This window comes from Phytophthora cinnamomi (genome assembly GCF_018691715.1).
Source record: "Phytophthora cinnamomi strain GKB4 chromosome Unknown Contig18, whole genome shotgun sequence".
In the NCBI taxonomy this organism is placed as follows: domain Eukaryota; phylum Oomycota; class Peronosporomycetes; order Peronosporales; family Peronosporaceae; genus Phytophthora; species Phytophthora cinnamomi.
This window is the reverse complement of record NW_027150951.1, coordinates 591,247-613,547: the sequence shown is the minus strand read 5'-3', so window position 1 is coordinate 613,547 and position 22,301 is coordinate 591,247. Positions and strand designations below refer to the sequence as shown.

Below are 22,301 nucleotides of genomic sequence, written 5' to 3'. Positions count from 1 at the left end.
CCTTCCGAGTCGCCTCGGATCTTGGCCGGATCCACTACCCGATCGTTGAAGTCTCCCCTGTCTAGGCCAGATCCAGCTTGCATGTCTTATTTCTTCCACCAATACCGCTTTTGCCATATCGACATGTTCCACCCTCGTCTAGCGATCTTCAGATCGGTCATTCGCCGTCTTGGTTACCCAGCTTGCGCTGCTTCACATTGTCCTCACCTCAGATCCGGATCCACCTCATTCCGACATATTCCAATTCGGTTCGGATCCGGATCCACCTGATCCAGCTCCACTTCAGATCCGGGGTCACGTGATCTATCCCTCCTTGCATCGGATCCACGCAGTGCGGGCAGCGAAAGACCTGAATAAGCTTGATCCGGATCCACGCATCCCAGATCCGTTTGACCGAGATCCATATGCGCCAGATCCACCTGATCTTCGGCGTCTCGGCTTCGAGTTGTCTTGAGTGATCTGGGACCTTAGGCGAGCATTAGCACCGTACCAGTCTTCAGTTTGTCAATTTCTGACGCACGCAACGCCAGATCTCCACATGCAATATACATCACCCATCCCATTAATCTGCAGCCACCCTGCAGATCCTTCTTCCAACACACCGCTGGAGTGACCAACTCACTCCAGCTGACCCCTGTCTCACTACTCCCCGTGAGACTGCATCACGCCAAACCGGTTCCGATTTGCCCGATCCCGCAAGAAATCGTGGAGTATCGCACCGCAATTGAGGTCTGTCTCATCGGTCCATGTCGTTTCGTCGTACCCTCTCTAATGCACGAAGAATTCCCAGTAGATCCGGCCATAACGAGTTCGTTTTCCTGTCCTCATGTCTGTAATCCTCTCCACCTCGTATTCGCCCTCGTCCAGATCTTGGATCCAGCTATCTTCAGGCAGCAGGGCTTCATCGAAATCAAGACGATCTGTATCCTCGACTGTCAGCCGGATCTGGGGGCGATCTGGGAATGTTTTCACCAGCTTGAGCTTGGAGACATGTACCACCGGGAAGAGGCGGTACTCTGTACCTGCCAACTCGATCCGAGCTGCATATTCGCCGATCTTCTCCGCCACACGGAATGGGCCGTTGCCACAGGTGCACCAACTTCCGAGCATACCCTTCTTTGACGCGATCCAGGTATAACCAGACACGGGATCCGACCTCGATCTGGTGCGGGTGCACTCCTTCGTTATGATGGTCTGCCCGATCCGAGATCGCCTCTCGCAACTTCTCATTGACTTGCTCTCGTGCCTGTCGGTAATAGCGCTGGATCTGGTATCTCCACCTCCGAGGATCTCGATCCTGACGTCGAGTGCTGCCTAACGGGATCGTCGCCTCCAAGGTGGATCTAGGATCCCACCCATGTACCAGGTAGAACGGGGTTTCCCCCCGGATCCGATCCTGAGCAGTGTTGATCGCGAAGGTAAGCATTCTGCGTAATCATCCCAATCACGTTGATCCAGATCCTGCACGTACATCTTGAGTGCCCTGGTCGCTGTTTGCACCATGCGTTCGGCTGTGCCGTTGGCCTGGGCGCGGTAAGCCATAGTGGCACGCTATCGTTGTCCTAAGATCCGGTTGAACGATCTGAAGAAGTCGGACATAAACCCTGGCTCACGGTCGTGTCGGATCACTTCGCTGGCGCCGAATCGCCTGAACACGCACTCCTCGTATGACTCCGCGATCGTTTGTGCCGTTCTCGAGGCGCTAGCTTTGGCGATCACATACCCAGTGAACAGATCCACCCAGATCAGCAGCTCCGTGTTACCTTTGTAGGACTTGGGCAACGACGGGATGTGATCCATGGCTATGATCTGGAACGGGTAGGTTACCTGGATGTTACCGGGTGACTCACCCTGGATCCGGGGTCGCCCCTTGCCCGTCTCGCAGTCCACGCACTCTCCGACATATTGCTGCACGCTCCGATAGAGACCTCTCCAGTGGAAGTGATCTCGGATCTTCTGATACGTGCGTCCGATCCCTTGGTGGCCACCTTCCAGACTCGCGTGATAGTGATGCAGAACATCCTGTTGGAGTGTCTCCGGAATCACCAGCCGCATCAGTCCATCTCGATCCGCCTCCGATCTCCTCGTAGGATGGCAGTAGAACAACAGATCACTCAGATCCACTTCGTAATCCATGCTAATATTGCCATAGGATCTGGCCTCATCCTGCGTCAGATCTTGCGCCGCCCCGACCAAATACTTCTTCAGCCCGGCGATCCACGCCTCCTCGTCCTGAGCTTGCCGGATCCGATCGATCCTCCGTTCTCTCACTACCTCTTAGTGTAGGACGGTAGGTGTGGATCTGGATCTAGCCTTCGATCTGGTGGTTGCTGGCGAAACTCGAGCGACCGAGTCGGCCTCCTCCTTCCTAACCACCAGTATCTCGTGCAGTCGATTCAATGTGACCAGATCCTGCAGATCCGTCTCATCGTCGACCAGGATCCTGCCTTGTCGTTGGAGTGCGGCGCTCGCTAGACTATCAGCGCTACCGTTCCAATCGCGCTTGACGTGTACCAGCTCGTGATCGGGCCAGATCTGCAGCCGATCTAGGGCTTTTTGCCTTAGCAGTGTGAGCCCTGGTGCTTTGCAGTCGATCTCACCTCTCACTTGGTGGATCACCAGGTTTGAGTCGCCACAGATCACTAGCCTGCGCCGATCTTCTCCCTCGAGTAGGTCCATACACAACAGGAGGCCGTGGTACTCGGCTTCGTTGACAGTCAACCCTTCAGCATAGCCGGATCTAACTTTTACCACACTCCACTCGGGCAGCTTCCATACGATCGCGCTGTAAGCGCCTCCACCACGTTTGACGCGGGCGGATCCGGCGAAGCTGACCACAAAAAGCTCTTCATCTAGCCGTACAGTCGGGATCGGTACTTGGATCTGGCGCCTGGGTTCCTTCTTCGGCGCAGTCGCTATCAAGGCCTAATCCACTTGTGATCTGGGTGTGATGCTGGCGGCGATCGCCCCCAGGATCTCGTCTTCGCCCTTGGTACACTTGACGATCTCTAGCGTCCACGGAGAGAGCAGGGCGGCCCACTGTCCTAGGCGTCCTTGTAACCCCGGTGATCTGAAGAGCCACGCCAGCGTGGAGTACCTGGTCAGGACTTTGATCGGGCGGACCACCAACATATTATAACCCAGATCCAGGATCCGCAGCAACGCTAACACCTCCTTCTCGACAATCCCATAATTGAGTTCATTGGACTTCAGCGTGCGGCTTACGAAGATAACCGGATAGTGGATCCCATCATGTTCCTGCATCAGGGCTGCCGAGATCGCCCAATCATTTGCATACACCACCACTACTGGTTGTAGACCAGAGTTGAAGTGGCGCAGGATCGGAGTCGATGCAACCTTGCTCTTCAGCTTAGCAAACGCCCGGTGAGCTCGGATCCAGCGGGGGTCGATCTCGCCCAGACCACCCAGGTCCAGATCGCCTGTCTTCAGACTATGAGAGCTCGGATCGGGTATCTCCGGATTACGTGCTTCCAGATCTGGTATTACCAGAACAGGATATCCCGATGCTTGGAGTTCCAGCGCTGACCTGGGGGCTTCGCCTCCGTGTAGAGTCGACGCAACGCCGCTGGGGTGCAGATCGCTTGGTTGTGAGGTCTCACCAATCGTGGATCCAAGATCACCAGATCCCAGATCCTGACTCGGTGATCCGATGTGATCTGGGGTGGGCTGATCCAGGTGTGCCTTGATCTGCGCCCGAGCTTCCGCCTTTGACATCGTGGCGAAGTCCACCTCTCGCAGCTCGTACAAGATCGCAGCGTAAATGGCATAGTCCTCGATAAACCGACTGTAATAATTTAAGCTTCCGAGGAACGACTGCATTGATCTGAGTGATCCCGGGAACGGCAAGTCCACCAAGGCAGATAGATCCTTGGGATTCGCCTCCAGGCCTGCGTTGGATACCTTATGGCCTAGATATTCCACCTTGGCCTTGCTCCAGAAGCTCTTCACCACGCTAATCGAGATATTCCATTTTTCACACGCCTCCAGCAGATCGTCCACCCGTCCACACAAGTGATCCCACGATCTGGCGGTCACCAAGATGTCGTCAATATAAGATCTACGTCCCAACACCGAAGGCTTGATCGAACTTTCCCGATCACTACTTGCCGGGTGCAGATCAGCTCGATATTCGCTAGATCTGGATCTACTCATATCAGATCCGGACTGGCCCGATCTAGGATCTCCCGATCCCAATCGGCCGGATCCGGGCTTACCAGATCCAAGTCCGTCGGACCCAGATCCACTTGATCTGGGGGAATGCTGGGTCGTACTCTCCATATCACCACTTATCCGGCATCGACAAGCTCGAACTTCGTCAGATCCGGGTCGACCATGTAGTGGGTCTAACTTGACTCACTACTTTAGCTTACACGTTGCGCAACGTGTATGAGGAAGCGTAAGTACTTAGTAATTACTTAGGTTAATTATAGTTGAGTACACAAATATAAGTTAACTTAGACAAGACTCCAAGTAGCTAGTTTAAGGTAAATTGAGAACTGTATTGTTTGTAAATTGATCTTCCTCTAAAATCTGCTAAAACTGTTTATCATCTATGAAAGTGTTGGCAGCGGCTGGCTGTCAGAGCCCCGTTAATATGCATGTCTCTGATTGGTAGAAAGATGCTGCTTTCTACCAATAGGATCTTTTGGGTATGCGTGGACCACTCACTGTGGTGGTCCACTTCAATGTATCCATCGGTGTGTCTTACACCAATGTGAGGAAGTATCCAAAACGTTTAACAGATAACCTATCTGTTAAATTCACAAGTGGCTTGCAGCCACTTGTACGTGTAACCCCGTTACACCATCCCCCCCTTAAGGTTAGACGCGCGGGGTCCCCGCACGTCAATCTTTTGGAATTGACCATTCGTCAATTCTCCGCGTTTGGAGAAGAAATCCGCGCTCATTCAACGATGAGCGCGCCTCAGAAGAAGTCCGCAAAGTCGATGGGGAGTCATCTCTCCATCGACGACTACTTCGAACGCCAGAAGGCGAAGTACGGTGACGTCGTCGACTTCGACGACGACGATGAAGACATGGAGGGCGAGGAGGACTCGCCCTCAAAGCGTAAAGACTCAGTGTCGAGCGAATCGCTCGACCCTCACGCCAAGAACGTCCGCCCGCGTGAAGGGGACGAATCGGACGCTTCGAGTTCGAAGCGTTCGCGTACTGAGAGCGATACCCCACTCGCTTCAGCTGGGGCTCTCAGTACTCCGCGCGCTGCTGCTGCAGCGCGTGATGTTAAAGCTCAAGGCTCTCCGCGCGCTGCGCCTGCAGCGCGCGATCCGTGGATGCCGTCCGCGTCCGAGATCGCGGACCGGTTTGGGAACTCGGTACCTCCGAATGAGGTGCCGCTGTACGTATGCAGCGCCATCAAAGATGACGCTGTGGCTGCCGAGCTGCACTTTGATGCGGAAACGCATCAAAGGCGCGATTACTACATCGGACTCTTTCATGAGCTCCGATGGTTTCAAAGCAAGAAGACCTCTTCTCGCAGCAAAGTGCCCGAATGGCAGGCACTTTGTCAAAGCTGGAACGCCTTTGTTGAAAACTTCAACAAGAGGCCGAGTGCTTACCGTGATCGGATTAAGCAAGCGCGTGATCGCTTCGAGACGTACTCGAAGCGTGGAAAGCTGGAGCAACTTCATGTTGCTGCTGAGGAGGCAAATGTGCCGTGCGCTGTGCCCGAGGGCTTTCAGTGCGCGAAGTGCTTCCCAGGCGCGGTCCGCTTGAGCGACCGCGACCTGAACGGGTACACGTCGTTCCGTGTGCCCGAGAGTCTCAAAGAGCTCTGTGCTAAGTTCTTAGCACGTGAGGGTTCGGGCGCTGGCGATGATCGCAGCGCTCGTATTACTTCCGCTGCACCAGCGCGTACTGCTCTTCGTACGCCCTCACCAGTTCCGGAACGTCCTCCAGCAAGACGTTCCGCGGCTCCCATGTATCTTGATGGGGAGGAAATCCTCTCCAACGAATACGAAAACGAGCCCCTTGAGGGTTCGTTTTCGGGATACTATGGTCAACAATCCGCTCAACAATCCAGCGGGTTGAGCCGCGGGCGTCACGGATCGGCGGTGGCGGGGGTGGGAACACGCCCCGGGTATGATCAGCCCCGAGCTGATCAGTACACGTCTCTCCACGACCGGGTGACCGCCGTGGAGCGTCTGCAGGGCGCTGAGTTCGCCGCCCTGAAACAGGAGCTGGCGAACCAGAAGGCCCAAGTCGCGGCGGTCTCGCAGACCGCCTCGAATATCCAGGTCGAGCTGGGGACCCAGATGAAGGGGTTGCTCCAGCGCGTCCGCGCGCTGGAGGAGAGGTTGCTCGTCGCCGAGGCCAAGTCCTCCGCTTCTGCCTCGGCTCCTGCCGAGGCTTCGGGTCAGCCGAGCTAGATGGCTCGTGCTGCCGGTATGGCTTCAGCCGTCCGACGTAAAAGGTCGGATGGAGGCGCATGCTAGACGGTATGTCTAGCGTGTATGCGTTGCCGTGCCGTGCCAACACAGTGAACGGCCCGATGAAGCGCGGAGCAAGCTTGCTTGCTCCGAAATCCGAAACTGCATGTCTAGGCAGGTTTTGTGTAGCTAACAAAACTAATGAACCAACTTTAAATTCATTTGTGTTGCCTCTGCCCGCATTGTCTGCGTTCAGCTTCGGTTGATCAACAGAAGCTGCTATTGTGTCTTGGACAAACCGAATCACGGCTTGTCTTTTGGTGATGAAACTGATTGCATCCGAGCTGAAGTCATTCAGCTCGCTCTCCGCTAGAGGCCCGGCCTCTGCGTGGTTCCCTGCGCAGACCCGTGGTCGTTGGCCTTGTTGTTGGGGAGTCTGCGCCCTGCGCAGACTCATGGTTTGTCCATTGTTGCAGCTGACACTGTGCAAGTGTCCGCGGATTTCTGCGGCTGCTGTATTGCAGTCGTAGATCCTCCCCACTTAAAGTGGGAGCCATCACTCCGAGTAAACTCGGTAGACGTGGATGCCGCATGGCATTCACGTAGAACGGTGTATGCCCGGTCGAGGCATGCACTGAGTTATTGATGGCAAACTCTGCCATCGATAAGCACTCGCTCCAGTATTGGAACGAGTGAGCGTAGCTCTTCAACATATCGACGAGCACGCGACTCACGCGCTCGGTTTGACCGTCCGTCTGCGGATGATCCGCAGTCGACATGGAAAGCTGGCTCCCAAGAAGTGTAAACACTTCTTGCCACAGATGCGCTGTGAAGCGCGGGTCTCTGTCCGACACGATGTCGGACGGCATGCCATGGTGTTTGAACACCATGTCGACGAGCAGACGGGCCGTCTGCTTCGCGGTTACCTCTGCTGGCACCGCAGCAAGATGTACCATCTTGCTGAAACGGTCTACAAAGACCACAACACCGGTGTTCCCTCCGCTATCCGGGGAAGACCAAAGATGAAGTCCAAAGACATGGACTTCCAACACTCCGACGGAGTCGGTAGTGATTACAGTGGAGCCTGCGCGAATGGCGCAGGCTTCACGCGTTGGCATACCTCGCAAGCACGGATGTACTTGCGCACCCACTATACTGGTGGTGCCAGTAGAAGTCGCGCGTGAGAAGGACGTAAGTCTTCTCACGTCCGAGATGTCCCGCAGTCGGGGCATCATGATACTCGTACATGATCCTGAGTCGCAGGTCATGGTCATTTGGCACGACAACGCGATCCGCGTTGTCGTCGACTGCGTTGTAGAGTAGCAGTCCGTCGTGCACACGAAAGCGGTGTGCACGCGCTCGAAGGTGCTTGGGCAGCTTCTGACGGGACTTGTCAGAAGGCGCTGTGCCATAGGCCAGCAAGAGCTTCGCGTCCGCGTCGTGCGCGTACGCGGCCTTCACATCATCCAACAGAGATGATGTGGGTTTGCTCGATCGCATGGCGTCAATGGCATTGACGTCAACAGCTTCTGCATAGTCCGGCCGACGTGATAACGCGTCGGCCACCACGTTCAATCTTCCGGGTTTGTATTCGACCCGGAAGTTATACTCCGCAAAGAATGAGAGCCATCTCGCCATTCTTTGTGAAATGTGGCGACTTCACTGCGGTGCGCAGTGAAGCATGGTCGGTGTAGACCACAAATGGTCTACTCCCAAAGCAAGTACACTCGGAACTTTGCGAGTGCATACTTCATGGCAAGGAGTTCCTTGTCATGCACCGGATAGTTGCGCTCAGCTGGCTTCAGCTGACGCGATTGGTAGACGACACGATCACGGCCCTCGTGATCGTGCTGCATAACGCGCATCCGATCGCGAAATCGGATGCGTCACACACTACGTGAAATGGGCGATCTTGGTCAGCCACCGCCAAGATCGGCGCCTCAGTCAAGCCCCGCTTGACTGCATCGAATGCCTTTGGCAATCGGGCGTCCACTTCCACACAGCTTCTTTCTTAAGAAGCTGTGACAGCGGGCGGATCTTGCCCGCATAATCCTCCACGTACTTGCACAAGTATGGCTGCCAAGGAACTGCCTCAGTTCCTTGACACTTGAAGGCGTTGGCCATTCATTTATCACTCTGACCTTTTCCGGGTCAGGGCGAACACCATTCTTCCCTACGAGACACCCGAGGACGGGTATCTCGCTCGCCCCGAAGATACACTTCTTCAGGTTCGCGTAGAGCTTATGCTTTCGCATAAGCTCAAGTAGCTTCCGGAGATGCACCCTGTGCATCTCTACGTCGAGTCTTCCCGTCCACAGCCCGGCTGTGGATGAATACATCATCGAAGTAGCTCGGTGCGAAGTCGCGCACCGAGCGCAACAAGTGCGTCACGCACCTGCTGAAAGTCGCAGGGGCATTCTTAAGCCCCTGTGGCATTACTAGCCATTCCCAGAGCGTGCCGCTTGGCGTGCTCACTGCCGTGAGAGGGATATCGCTCTCACGCATTAGGATTTGATAAAATCCATCTCGCAAGTCGAGAGCACTGTAAACGGTGCTCCCGGCCATCGAATCGATGATAACATCTTTTCGTGGTATCGGCGTTTGCGCCGGTACCGTCGCATCGTTCAGCTTGTTGTAGGCATGAACGATGCGCCATCCGCCCTGTGGCTTCTTGACACAGAACGTCGGAGCACTGTGCGGGGCCTTTGATTCCCGCACTTGTCCTGTTTTACGACGACTTTCAAAGAAGTCGTCGATCGCTTTCACTTGCTCGCGGCAGTGGCCACTGCCGCGTGACACAGTACTTTCGTGCCCGGCACGAGATCAATCTCGTGCTGAATGCCTTTATCCTGCGGAAGCTCCGCAGGAATGTCTTCCGGGAGTACGTCTTTGTACTCCCTCAACAATTCGTAATAGGGACTCGACTTCAGCGAGTCCCAACCTTGTTCCTCGAAGCGCTCTCGCTTCGTCTTCGCACTGAGAGTGTCTTCACTCTCAGTGGTACTTCCCATGAAGAGCTGCCTCAGCTCTTCGCTTCGCTCGCCGTTCTTTCGCTGTCCGAAAGAACGCAGACTTGTTCGATGCGTCCATCGTGCAAGTCGCGTGAAGCGCTTCCAGCTCATGGCTGGAAGCGAAGTCAACTCCGACGCCGTCGTCGGAGGACTAGCGAGTTCCGTGTCACGATACTGGAATCCAGTATCGGTGCGCGTCAAGACGCTTAGCGTCTTGACATTCGGCGTCACCGCCGCAGTCTGCCCAGCAGACTGCTCTTGTTGCGTCTCGGTCCCGGACCGAGACTTGCGCAGCGTTTTCCGCTTGCGCCGTTTTTCTTGTTGTGCGGAGCCCGGCTCCGCACAGTTGTTCTTCTTGTCCAGGCCCGGCCGTGGACAGTCGTTCGCCGGCGGACCCTGTCCGCGGGCGCGCGGTATCAAGCCCGGCTTGACCGCATTTTCCTTCGTGCAGCCCGGCTGCACGGTAATGTGTCCTTCGCCGGCAGACCCTGTCTGCGAGCGTGCGATATCAAGCCCGGCTTGATCGCATAGCGCTTCGTCGTGCAGCCCGGCTGCACGACAGCATGTAATTGCGTCAGTGCGGTACGTTTGCAACCGTCCGCACTGTTTGCAGCGTCAACTCCCGGAGTTGACACGCCTTCGTCACCTCGACGCCATTCATTGGCGGAGCCCCTCATGACTGAGGGTGCGTCGGCTCCCGGAGCCGACGCGTCGTTGTCGACCTGACCGCTTCGGGTCAGGGACTGTCCCTTACACGCTTGAACGTGGGTGTTGGTTCCCGGAACCAACACATCTTTTTCTTCCGACGTCGGCAGCATTGCCGACGCGGGTTTCACTTGTGCGCGCCCTCGCGCACTTCTTGGGCGCTCCGGGACAGCAGCATAAAGCGCTGTCTCGACTGGTGAGCCGCGCGCACCTGCTGGTGCGCGCGCTGCGGTAACAGGGCCATCGCTCTCTGTTTCGCTGTCGCGTCCGAAGCGCACGAGCGTGCGCTTCTTCCAGTCTATCACCGGATCATGCCGTGCAAGCCACGGCATGCCCATTACTACGTCGAACTTATCGTCCAGGTCCAGGACGATAAAGTGTTCGACAAACACTCGTTGTTTGTACGAGAAGCGCACGTTCACGACGCGCTTCTCGGTCTTCACGATGGCACCTGTTGCCAGTCGTACCTCCAGAAGACTTCGAGGTACATTTACCTCCTCGAAGTCAAGTCTCGACAGGCTTCGCAGTCGAACAAAGTTGTTCGACACGCCTGAATCTACCAAAGCTCGAAGAGAGTCACTCGCTCTCTTCGAGTAAACCTTCAAGATGACTAGGTTCGGCCTGTCATCTTGTTTCTTGCAGTGAGAGCTGGTCTCACTGGGGGCTGCAGTCCTCAGTGTCGCGTGCCCGATGTCGGCACGCGCGACTGCATTACCAGTAGGGCGCCCCGCGCCTACTGGATGTTCGCGTTTTTTGTTGGTCCGCGGCGATGCCTAGCATCGCCACGACGTCCACCTCCAGGGGGCATGGGAGCTGTACACTCCCGTGCAAAGTGCCCGATCCTTCCGCAGCGGAAGCATCGCACGTTACCTCCCTGCTGCTGGTAACCAGCAGTTGTTGCGCTCGAGAGGTCCATTGGCTCCGGACCTCCCGTCCTCGCTACCGGGCGCGGTTGCGGCCTCGGTACGCTTACATGGAGTTTAGCCTGCCGCAGGCTAAACTCTTCTTGCATGGCAAGAGTGATTGCAGCTTCGAGAGTACTCGGGTACTCTCGGAAGAGATAGGTCTTCACAGGCCCATCTCTAAGCCCCTTCATGAACGTGACGACCTTGGTCGCCTCGTCAATTGGTTAGTCACGATATTTGATACCAAATATCGTGCGCGCTGCGCGTAAGCATGGACGTCATGCTTACCCTGCTGAAGGTCGAGGAACTCCGCCCTCGACCGGAACTCGTTTTGCGGGGGCTCAAACGCTTGTTTGAGCTCCTCTTTGAACACTTCATACGTGCTGAAGCACGTAGGATCGGAGAGTCGGCGTCCATACGCCCAACTCCTTGCGCGTCCGCCAAGGCAGGACATGGCGAACGCGACCTTCGACAGCGGGTCGACGATGCGTCGAGCCGCTATGGCTGTGTCGAGTTCGACAAGCCATCGGAGGAGAGGTTCGCCCTCTCTTCCCACGTAATTGCTTACGCTCAACGTTAATGGTTGAGCACGCGGTGTCGTCCCTGACGACGCCGTCACTGAGGAAGCAGCGTCACGCTGCTCCTTCATGATGAATCCCAGAGCAACACCATGTTGCTCCGTCGGCGATAGCGTACGCAGCATTGTAGCTATCGCCGCTTCTCCAATGACTGTTGACAGTCGTTGGAGGGCCTCCCACTCTGGGTCAGACAGGTGGGGGCAGTCAGCGCGTGCAACATGCGTTGCAGGCGTGTTGGAGCTCTCCATGGGCACCTCCGTGCTCATGTGGTTCTCGGCTCCGCGTTCGTACACCGCGTACGAACGTCAAGCAGTCGGTCGTTGGACGGACTACAAAGTGCTACCAGGTGTAGTGGGTCTAACTTGACTCACTACTTTAGCTTACACGTTGCGCAACGTGTATGAGGAAGCGTAAGTACTTAGTAATTACTTAGGTTAATTATATTTGAATACACAAATATAAGTTAAGTAACAAAAGGGATCCAAGTGACTTAGATTAGGTAAATCGAGAACTGTATTGTTTGTAAATTGATCTTCCTCTAAAATCTGCTAAAAACTGTTTATCATCTATGAAAGGGTTGGCAGCGGCTGGCTGTCAGAGCCCCGCTAATATGCATGTCTCTGATTGGTAGAAAGATGCTGCTTTCTACCAATAGGATCTTTTGGGTATGCGTGGACCACTCACTGTGGTGGTCCACTTCAATGTATCCATCGGTGTGTCTTACACCAATGTGAGGAAGTATCCAAAACGTTTAACAGATAACCTATCTGTTAAATTCACAAGTGGCTTGCAGCCACTTGTACGTGTAACCCCGTTACAGACCAGGTCAAACAGCTCCAGCTCCAGATCGGACAGATCCAGATCCGCCCGATCCGGGCTTGTCGACTTCGCTTCCGTCCAAGCCAGCTCCAGTTGATCTAGGCGAAAGACCACTTGGTGTGTCCAGATCACCATGCTCCGGGGCCAAATCTGCTCGGATCCGGATCCGCTTTTGTCAGATCGCGGGATCCGGGTGAACCCATATAGCGCATTATCGAGCATCCGCTGGTAGATCTGGGGGGCCTTCTTCAAGCCAAATGGCATACGATTCCACTCGAACAGACCGAACGGGGTGATGAAGGCAGAGATCGCACGAGCCCGATCTGTCATGGTCACCACCCAAAATCCGCTTGCCATGTCGAGAGAACAGTACCAAAGTACCTTGTCCAGATCTTCGAGCAGGTCGTTGATCAGGGGCGTTGGGTAGATCATCAGCCTAGTTAGACTGTTAACCAGCCGATAATCAATGCACAAACGTATATCTACGCCGTTTTTCTTGATGATCACCACAATTGGGGAGGCCCATGGCGAGATCGAGGCCTTGATGATCTGAGCTCCGAGCAACCCTTTGATCAGATCTGACAGCTTCTCGCGAAACTGAGGCGCAACCTTACGCACACGCTGGGCAATGGGCCTCGCGTCGCCCACATCGATATCACAAACTACGCCACGGGCGGCGGGGGGCAACGCATTGCCTTTGCCGATCAGCAGGTGTCGGCGCTTCCAGATCAACCCGCGTAGGCGCTCGATCTCCTCCGGTGAGTTGATCTCCGGATCGCCCACTTGTATGTCCTCGATCTTCACGTCTGCCGTCCCCACCGTGACTTCAGGCAGCACCGCCATCTCGGCTTCGACGTCTTCTGCATGCAAATCGCCACTCTCATGGATGCAGACTTGCTCGGCCTCGACCGGATCCGAGCCAGCCTGATCTGCATTAAGCGGGTTTGTAGCGGCCGTCGAGCCCTGTGCTTGGTTGGCCTCCTGTCTCATTCCGCCATGTATATCCTTGCCCTTTCCCGCTTGGTCATCACTTGATGTGTGTGTGCCAGCTGGATCTGCGTCCTGTCCCTTATCACCATATGTCAGATTTGCAGATCCGCCCCCTGTCTCTGGGTGATTACCACCCTGATTACTCTCCGATAGGACAACGGGCTGATCCGCCTGTCCCACGCCAGCTGGATCTTCGGCACCTTGCGCGTACAGCGTCGGACCTTGATCGGTGGGCACCTCGCCTGGTCCCGTCGATGGATCTGGGGATGGCAGGTCCTCGGCGGCTTGCTGCGGGTCCTGATCTGGCCTGGGCATGTCCGCTAGCGCATGATCTTGGTCATCTGACGTCGTTGTCGCCTTCAGCGCCCAAATCCTGGGGGGTTCGCACACACTGTCTGGCACCACCTTCGGATCTGGCCGTCTTGTCGCCAGACCGCCCCGGCCACACCCACCACCGGGTGATTTGGTTCAACTGGGGTGATCTGGGCTTGCGACGGCTCGGGGACCACCTCCCACTGCATGGCGAGCGTCGAGCACCCGGACGCCGCTGCGGTTGGGACTCCTTGTGTTTCGTCGCCCACGGCGAGGCCTGGATCACCCTGGCCTGGTCCCGTCGCGTCCTCGGTGTCGAGATCCGCGCTCTTGCAGGTCTTGGGCAGCCTCGCCGACTGTGGATCTGAAGGTTCCACGGATTGTAAGGCTTGGAGGTACAGTGTCTCAGCAGTCACCTGGGGCACATCACCCTGGACCGCCTGCGCATGTGGATCTGGTTGTGGTTTGTTCCGACAGCTCTCCAGGCCCCGCGATCTAGTTTCAACGGGCTGCGCCCGTGGCAGATCCGGCCTCCGCAGTATCGCGCGCGGCACAGGGTACTTGGGGCGCTCAACCATCGGCGGTGGCGGGGTCCGTGGGGGATCTGCCTTCGCGGACCCGGCTTCAGTGGTGGCCTGCAGGGCGAGATTCTGCCACTCCAAATAGCGGTGGGATCCGACGGTCACGAAGCCCTGCAGCCGCGGGATCCGGTCGCCCGCGAGCCACATGACGATCCGCTCGTCGCGACACAGCACCAACTTCTTCTCACCGACGTTGGTGATCTGAAGGTACTGTGTCTTGCCTGGTCCTTTGGTCACGGTCGGCACCCACAGATCTCCGCGTGTAACCCACAGTTTGTCTTGATCCGATGTCTGCAGGCGCAGCGGAAGCTCGACGGACTCTCCGGCACCCAGCTGCAGGTGCTGATCCAGCCTCACGAGCCTAACCTTGTCATTGTAGAGCTGTCGCCTTCCACTGAGCTGGATCCGGACCTCGTCGGGCAGGCAGAGTGATCCATCGGCCAGATCCAGCCGGATCCCGGCCGGGACCATGAAGTCCATGCCCAGGATAGCTTCTTGGCCAGATAGATCACCTACCCAGATGTCGAAGAAATACACCAATGATCCTGCTAAGGTAATCTTGATCCGAGTTCTTCCTTCCGTTGTGTAGACATTGTCACCGATTCCAACGCATTCTTGACTCTGGCTCCTGTCGATGTAGCACCCAACCTTACGAGCAAAGGCGGTGTCCACGATGGACACCTCGGCACCTGTATCGAGGAGTAAGATCGCTTTCTCATTGTTGATCTTGCCGGTGATCTTGGCTTGTCCGAACCACTTACCCGGTGAATGTTGCTTCCAGTAGCCCCGAGAATCTCCTGGAAGGGGATCTGGCGACTCCGGATCACCGGATCGTCGATAGGCCTCGACGCGGCCGGATCTGGGCGTCCGGGGTGTGGTATCTTCTCCATCCGCGGGCCGGAACCACAGATCTGGATCCTGTTGCTTCCAGTACCCCTGCGGCACCTCCGGATCCAGATCCACGGTCACCGTTGCGTCGGATCTGGCAAAGTCGTCGACTTGATAGAGACTTGAGACCACAGCAGTACGTTTCCCATGTAGATCACGTGTATTACCTTGTAGATCGGGTCGCTTGCTAACTTGATCTACCGATGTCTTGTTCACAAATGCATAGATGCAATACCTAGAACGCTCGGCTCGTACCGGATTCCAACCCGGCGAGCGTCCTAGTTTAACATCTTCTCGGCTTTCTCTGGTAGCATCCCCGCGTGCTTGGTCGGGTTGTACCACTGGCGGATACAGTTGTAGAACTCCTCCATTGGGCACTTGCCCATGTCGTGGAGCTCCCCGCACCCGCGGCACACGAAGAGGCAGTGATCTGCCGGGTGGCCTCTCTTGCCGCACTTCTGGCAAGTCAAGCGCCTCCAGCATCCAAGCTCCGTGTGCTTCCGGGATCCGCAGTGCGAGCAGCGACTGCGATCGGATCCGTCGGCATGGACTCTGGATCTGTGGTCACGAGGCACTTGATCTGCTGAGCGGCGTTCCAGTTGGCCCCGATCTAGGGTGTGCGGCACTTCCTCGGCTTGTGGAGGTTGTTCACCGCCCCCAGCCATGTAGATCCGGCGGTAATCGTCCCCGTCCGAGTCAGATCCGTCTGAACTTGAGTCGGATCCGGAGTCGGGGGCCTGGATCTGGACCGCTCGCACATGTTTCGCTGGGACTGCCGGTGCGGGCGTCGCTGAGGCCTTCTGCCGGTACTTGCTGGATCCAAATGCAGACTTCTTAATCCGGTTCTTCGCTCGATCCAGCGCGCGCAGGACTTCTTCGAGCTCATCCGCATCTGGAAGTCGTAGCAGCGTCAGCCGATCGGCCAGATCCTGATCTCCCAAGATTTCAATGAAGTGGTCCACATGTTCGCGCTTCTCTTTGGGTCCACCGTCCTTGATCGTGAGTCTTGCACGTAGTCCAGCGACATTCAGCCGGTGCAGGTACTCCAGCGCAGATTCATCAGATCGCTTGCGAGCATGGTAATACTGGCGGGCTACCGAGATCCCGAACCCACAGTACTGGATCTGGAAGCTGCGGAGCAGCTCCGACCACTTGTTGCGTGTGGATCGGGGTAGCTGCCGGTACCAGTTCCTCGCTGATCCGGATAACAGATCCGCGAAGGTCAAGCACTTTTCTCCGTCGGATGCTTGATCGCGTAGGAACGCCGACTTCACCTTGCCGACCCAAGCTCTCGCGCGATCTTCGTCTTGGTCTTTACCAGAGAACTCCTTGAGATCCGAGATTGCCGAGATCCGGACGCGTTGGATCATGGTGGATCCGGTGGATCCGGCTGTGGTTGTGGCGACAGCGGCGCGGCTCGGTGTCGGGAAGTCGAGTTCGTCGGGATCGTACTCCCAATGAGAGTGATCTGGATCCGGCGACTCGGTGGACTCCATATCGACGTCCTGTGATCCAGGGTTCTGGATCGCTTGGGGTACCGGCGTCTGTTGCTCCCTCAGGAAGCGGCTCATCGCGGCTTGGAAGTAGGACTCCAGCCTGCCAGTCGATTCGTCGGAGCCGGAGCCGGTCGCCGTGGTGGCTTGATCTGCCTGCTTGGTCGCCTGCTTCCTGGATCCAGATCGGGGGTGGTCTGGGCGCTGGGCCTTGGATCGAGCTTGGAGCATCGATGCGCCAGACGGTCCGAGCGACATACGTCGTGGTTCCGATGAAGTGTCGGATCCAGCTTCCGCGGCAGACACGAAGGGCGATGACGTCCGGCAGCTTGTCGAGTCGGCCTTGGTGGATGCTGATCCGGGATCTGGGACCATCGGCAACGATGTCGCCGGGATCTCACCCACCAAGACCCTAAGCTTGTCGAAGAGGCCGTGAGTCGAGGCTTGGATCTGGTCCAGATCCAAATCGAAGAGATCGTTCGGATCAAACTGTCCCGCCACAAGTCCGGTCTCCTTCAGCAGATGCATCAGGTTCTTCGCCGCGACCAGCTTGCTGTCAGCCGTCGCGGGAGCTGCGATGGGGCCTTGAAGGTGTCCGATCTGCTTCAGATCCAGGATCCGCATCACTGGATCTTGGACGATGAAGTCACGCAGCTCCGCACGGCGGAACGCGAACTCCAGAGCGGCTTCCGACCATCCGGATCCGGGATCCTTGGGGTCTTCTTCGTCCAGATCAGGGGCCTTCATCTTCCTCCGCGCCGCTGATGTCTTCGGCTGGTCGTGATCGAGCGGCTTGGGCAGAGGAGGAGTGTAGGGAAGTTGCTCACGTTTGAGCTTGACCGGTGAATCAGCAAATGTATACCGATTTGTGCCAGCCTTGGTTTGTTTTGTTGGTGGATCTAGACGTGAGTCTAGATCCACCGGGGTCCCCGAAGGGACCTGGGGAGGAGGTTGAGGTTTGTCTTCCAGATCCGGATCCGGATCTGCCTCTCTTCCGTCGACAGAGGTCCTCCCAGCACTCTGTCGATCCGTGGATCTTGCTCCATTCAGCGGCGTCGTCGTCGAGCCCAACTCCGATGACGCCTGGTCCCCTTGTTCCATCTTCACTTGAACTTCTTCTTGGGACTCACGGTGAAATCCCGAGTCACCAGAAGATCCGGGCACGCGCACCATTGTGGTGTAGCGGGATCAGCAAAATCTGCGAGATTGCTAGATCCAACTTCCCAACAGCGCCCGGACACCGACTAACGGAGGGAGTACTCCGATGATTTGTGATCAGTGTTGAAATCTTCACCTTGTGTACTCGTCGGTAGGGCTGGATCTTGCTCCTCTGGTAACTTCTGAAGAGTCCAAGTGTTGAAGTAGGAACGTCTTGGCGAGACGCGGGGATCCGGTGGAGCAGCGCGGAAATCGTCACTCTGCTCGCGGTTCTTGGTCCAGATCAAGTGATTCCCGACTTGGATCTGGCGGCCTGGATCTGGATCCGGCCGAGTGGTTGCCTTGTGGTGTGTTGTAGGCCCTTTTTGCGACTTGGTAGGTCGCCCTTTGTCGTACTTGCCGCTTCCTATAGCGGGATCAGGGTAGTTGAGAATCAAGGATCACCCGGCCAAGTAGTTAACTCCGGGTGATCTGGGATCTGCACGTGTAGGGAGTTCACTAGGAAGGTTGATCTGGCCAATATATTATCCAGATTATTCAACCAACACTAGATCTGCTACCCAGTACCTTGCTGCTTCTTGGTGGGCCAATGTCGATCCCGATTCCAGGCGAAGGCGGAGGCACTTGCGTTGCCCAAGGCAAATTTGACTCTTTGGGGGGTGAGGGCCGCTTGCTGGCGCTTGGTAGTCTTGGGGTGCGTGTGGAGCCAAATCCAATCTCCACAGCGTACCTCGAGCGGGGCCAATATGCGTTTCCCCGCCGCGAGTAGACCACTTGAGCACTTCCAGGCAAATTCGACTCTGATTTATGGTTATGTCCAATCCTATCACCCAATCCGAACTATCTTCCCATCTGTACCTGCCGGCTCTACGGACCACCTCTACCTTCACTGCATCGTCGCTTGTTCCCTCCGTTGAGCTGTAGCCGCCAGATCACCCACTGAGTCCCAGATCCGCCAGATCACCAGATCACCAGATCACCAGATCCAGATCCGCTGATCTCCGAAGTGCCTTGATCTGGGTCGGTCTGCGTTGATCTGGGGTCCCTGTGCTGTTGCAACCTCCTTTCCTCGCTTTCCTCGTCTTAACCGTCTACCAGAGGCTTGGATCCGCCCGGGCGTACGGGATCCGGATCCAGATCCACATGTATCCATGTGATCTGGATCCACCTCTCCCAAATCCGCTTGATTCACGCTGATCCTCGCTGATCTTGAGTCCTTGGGTCGTCACAAACTCTTTTCTCCACTTCGCTTGCCATTGCCACCTCTCAGAGGCCCAGATCCGCATGGGTGCATGTGATCTGGATCTGGATCCACATGGGTACATGTGATTCGGATCCCACCGTCCCTGATCTGGGTTAACTTGTCTTGATCTGGGGTCCTTCGGCTGGCGTAAGCTCCATCCACCGCTTAGCGTATCCTAGTCATCCCTCAGAAGCTCAGATCCGCCTGGGTACAGGTGACCCGGGTCTGGATCCACATGGGTACATGTGATCTGGATCCAACTACTTCCGATAGTACGAATCTGGCCCTCTGCCGTATGTAGACGTCTTGTGTGTCATCTTGTAGTATTTCCAGTAGTCTCCCTTTGACGCCACACACATCTGACAGCCTCGATCCACCCACATCACCAGATCCCCTCGATCTGGTTTCTCGGGTGTCACTTCCGCGGTATAGTGACTCCGTCAAGATCCATCTTTTTGCCGATTGCTCCCAATCACCCCTTTCCCGGAATTCGCTTCTCCACAGCACCTTCGTGCGCGTGCACACCGATATCGGGTGCACGACGGACTGCTTCTTTATAATGCAGTCGACGACAACGCGGACCGCGTTGTCGTGCCGAATGACCATGACCTGCGACTGAGGATCATGTACGAGTATCACGATGCCCCGTCTGCGGGACATCTCGGACGTGAGAAGACATACGTCCTTCTCACGCGCGACTTCTACTAGCACCACCAGTATAAGTGGGTGCGCAAGTACATCCGTGCTTGCGAGGTATGCCAACGCGTAAAGCCTGCGCCGTTTGCGCAGGCTCCATTACAATCACTACCGACTCCGTCGGAGTGTTGGAAGTCCATGTCTTTGGACTTCATCTTTGGTCTTCCCCCGGATAGCGGAGGGAACACCGGTGTTGTGGTCTTTGTAGACCGTTTCAGCAAGATGGTACATCTTGCTGCGGTGCCAGCAGAGGTGACCGCGAAGCAGACAGCCCGTCTGCTCGTCGACATGGTGTTCAAACACCATGGCATGCCGTCCGACATCGTGTCGGACAGAGACCCGCGCTTCACAGCGCACCTGTGGCAAGAAGTGTTTACACTTCTTGGGAGCCAGCTTTCCATGTCGACTGCGGATCATCCGCAGACGGACGGTCAAACCGAGCGCGTGAATCGCGTGCTCGTCGATATGTTGAAGAGCTACGCTCACTCGTTCCGGTACTGGAGCGAGTGCTTATCGATGGCAGAGTTTGCCATCAATAACTCAGTGCATGCCTCAACAGGGCATACACCGTTCTACGTGAATCCCATGCGGCATCCACGTCTACCGAGTTTACTCGGAGTGATGGCTCCCACTTTAAGTGGGGGAGGATCTACGACTGCAATACAGCAGCCGCAGAAAACCGCTGACACTTGCACAGTGTCAGCTGCAACAATGGACAAACCACATGAGTCTGCGCAGGGCGCAGACTCCCCCAACAACATGGCCAACGACCACGGGTCTGCGCAGGGCGCAGACACCGCAAAGAACCACGCAGAGGCCGGGCCTCAAGCGGAGAGCGAGCTGAATGACTTCAGCTCGGATGCAATCAGTTTCATCACCAAAAGACAAGCCGTGATTCGGTTTGTCCAAGACACAATAGCAGCTTCTGTTGATCAACCGAAGCTGAACGCAGACAATGCGGGCAGAGGCAACACAAATGAATTTAAAGTTGGTTCATTAGTTTTGTTAGCTACACAAAACCTGCCTAGACATGCAGTTTCGGATTTCGGAGCAAGCGCTCCGCGCTTCATCGGGCCGTTCACTGTGTTGGCACGGCACGGCAACGCATACACGCTAGACATACCGTCTAGCATGCGCCTCCATCCGACCTTTTACGTCGGACGGCTGAAGCCATACCGGCAGCACGAGCCATCTAGCTCGGCTGACCCGAAGCCTCGGCAGGAGCCGAGGCAGAAGCGGAGGACTTGGCCTCGGCGACGAGCAACCTCTCCTCCAGCGCGCGGACGCGCTGGAGCAACCCTTCATCTGGGTCCCCAGCTCGACCTGGATATTCGAGGCGGTCTGCGAGACCGCCGCGACTTGGGCCTTCTGGTTCGCCAGCTCCTGTTTCAGGGCGGCGAACTCAGCGCCCTGAAGATGCTCCACGGCGGTCACCCGGTCGTGGAGAGGCGCATACTGATCAGCCCGGGGCTGATCATACCCGGGCGTGTTCCCACCCCGCCACCGCCGATCCGTGACGCCCACGGCTCAACCCGCTGGATTGTTGAGCGGATTGTTGACCATAGTATCCCGAAAACGAACCCTCAAGGGGCTCGTTTTCGTATTCGTTGGAGAGGATTTCCTCCCCATCGAGATACATGGGAGCCGCGGAACGTCTTGCTGGAGGACGTTCCGGAAATGGTGAGGGCGTACGAGGAGCAGTACGCACTGGCACAGCGGAAGTAGAGCGAGCGCTGCGATCATCACCAGCGCCCGAACCCTCACGTGCTAAGAACTTAGCACAGAGCTCTTTGAGACTTTCGGGCACACGGAACGACGTGTACCCGTTCAGGTCGCGGTCGCTCAAGCGGACCGCACCTGGGAAGCACTTCGTGCACTGAAAGCCCTCGGGCACAGCGCACGGCACATTTGCCTCCTCAGCAGCAACATGAAGTTGCTCCAGCTTTCCACGCTTCGAGTACGTCTCGAAGCGATCACGCGCTTGCTTAATCCGATCACGGTAAGCACTCGGCCTCTTGTTGAAGTTATCAACAAAGGCGTTCCAGCTTTGACAAAGTGCCTGCCACTCGGGCACTTTGCTGCGAGAAGATGTCTTCTTGCTTTGAAACCATCGGAGCTCATGGAAGAGTCCGATGCCTTTGATGCGTTTCCGCATCAAAGTGCAGCTCGGCAGCCACAGCGTCATCTTTGATGGCGCTGCATACGTACAGCGGCACCTCATTCGGAGTTACCGAGTTCCCATACCGGTCCGTGATCTCGGGCGCGGACGGCACCCACGGATCGCGCGGAGAGCCTTGAGCTTTGGATTCACGCGCTGCAGTTGCAGCGCGCGGAGTACTGAGAGCCCCAGCGAAAGCGAGTGGGAGTAGTAATTCCGGACCACAAATGACCGCCCGTTTTTTTTCAACGAATATATTACCACCTACAGGTAATATAACCGTCGAATACCAAAAGTAGTCAAAAAATGGGCAAGACCTCTCGATACCTTCTGATGCAAAGGAGCATTCTCTTATTTT

The 22,301-nt window shown here is 56.4% G+C and overlaps 5 protein-coding genes across 5 annotated transcripts; 1 reads left to right on the top strand and 4 right to left on the bottom strand.

The window, feature by feature from the left end:
• Positions 1–1,551: 1,551 nt before the first annotated feature.
• On the bottom strand, positions 1,552–2,136 carry IUM83_17997 (reverse transcriptase; the record flags this gene model as incomplete). The annotated part of the gene is made up of 1 exon (XM_067942970.1): positions 1,552–2,136. One exon carries the CDS (start codon positions 2,134–2,136, stop codon positions 1,552–1,554), a length of 585 nt encoding a protein of 194 aa, XP_067795899.1.
• A 789-nt stretch (positions 2,137–2,925) lies between these two features.
• On the bottom strand, positions 2,926–3,840 carry IUM83_17996 (reverse transcriptase; the record flags this gene model as incomplete). The annotated part of the gene is made up of 1 exon (XM_067942969.1): positions 2,926–3,840. One exon carries the CDS (start codon positions 3,838–3,840, stop codon positions 2,926–2,928), a length of 915 nt encoding a protein of 304 aa, XP_067795898.1.
• A 1,093-nt stretch (positions 3,841–4,933) lies between these two features.
• IUM83_17995 (uncharacterized protein) lies at positions 4,934–6,406 on the top strand (the record flags this gene model as incomplete). Its single annotated transcript, XM_067942968.1, has 1 exon — positions 4,934–6,406. The coding sequence occupies one exon, from the start codon at positions 4,934–4,936 to the stop codon at positions 6,404–6,406; it is 1,473 nt and encodes a 490-aa protein (XP_067795897.1).
• A 1,104-nt stretch (positions 6,407–7,510) lies between these two features.
• IUM83_17994 (reverse transcriptase) lies at positions 7,511–7,981 on the bottom strand (the record flags this gene model as incomplete). Its single annotated transcript, XM_067942967.1, has 1 exon — positions 7,511–7,981. The coding sequence occupies one exon, from the start codon at positions 7,979–7,981 to the stop codon at positions 7,511–7,513; it is 471 nt and encodes a 156-aa protein (XP_067795896.1).
• Positions 7,982–9,168: 1,187 nt separating this feature from the next.
• On the bottom strand, positions 9,169–13,729 carry IUM83_17993 (reverse transcriptase; the record flags this gene model as incomplete). The annotated part of the gene is made up of 3 exons (XM_067942966.1): positions 9,169–9,968; positions 10,334–10,573; positions 12,424–13,729. 3 exons carry the CDS (start codon positions 13,727–13,729, stop codon positions 9,169–9,171), a joined length of 2,346 nt encoding a protein of 781 aa, XP_067795903.1.
• Positions 13,730–22,301: the final 8,572 nt, after the last annotated feature.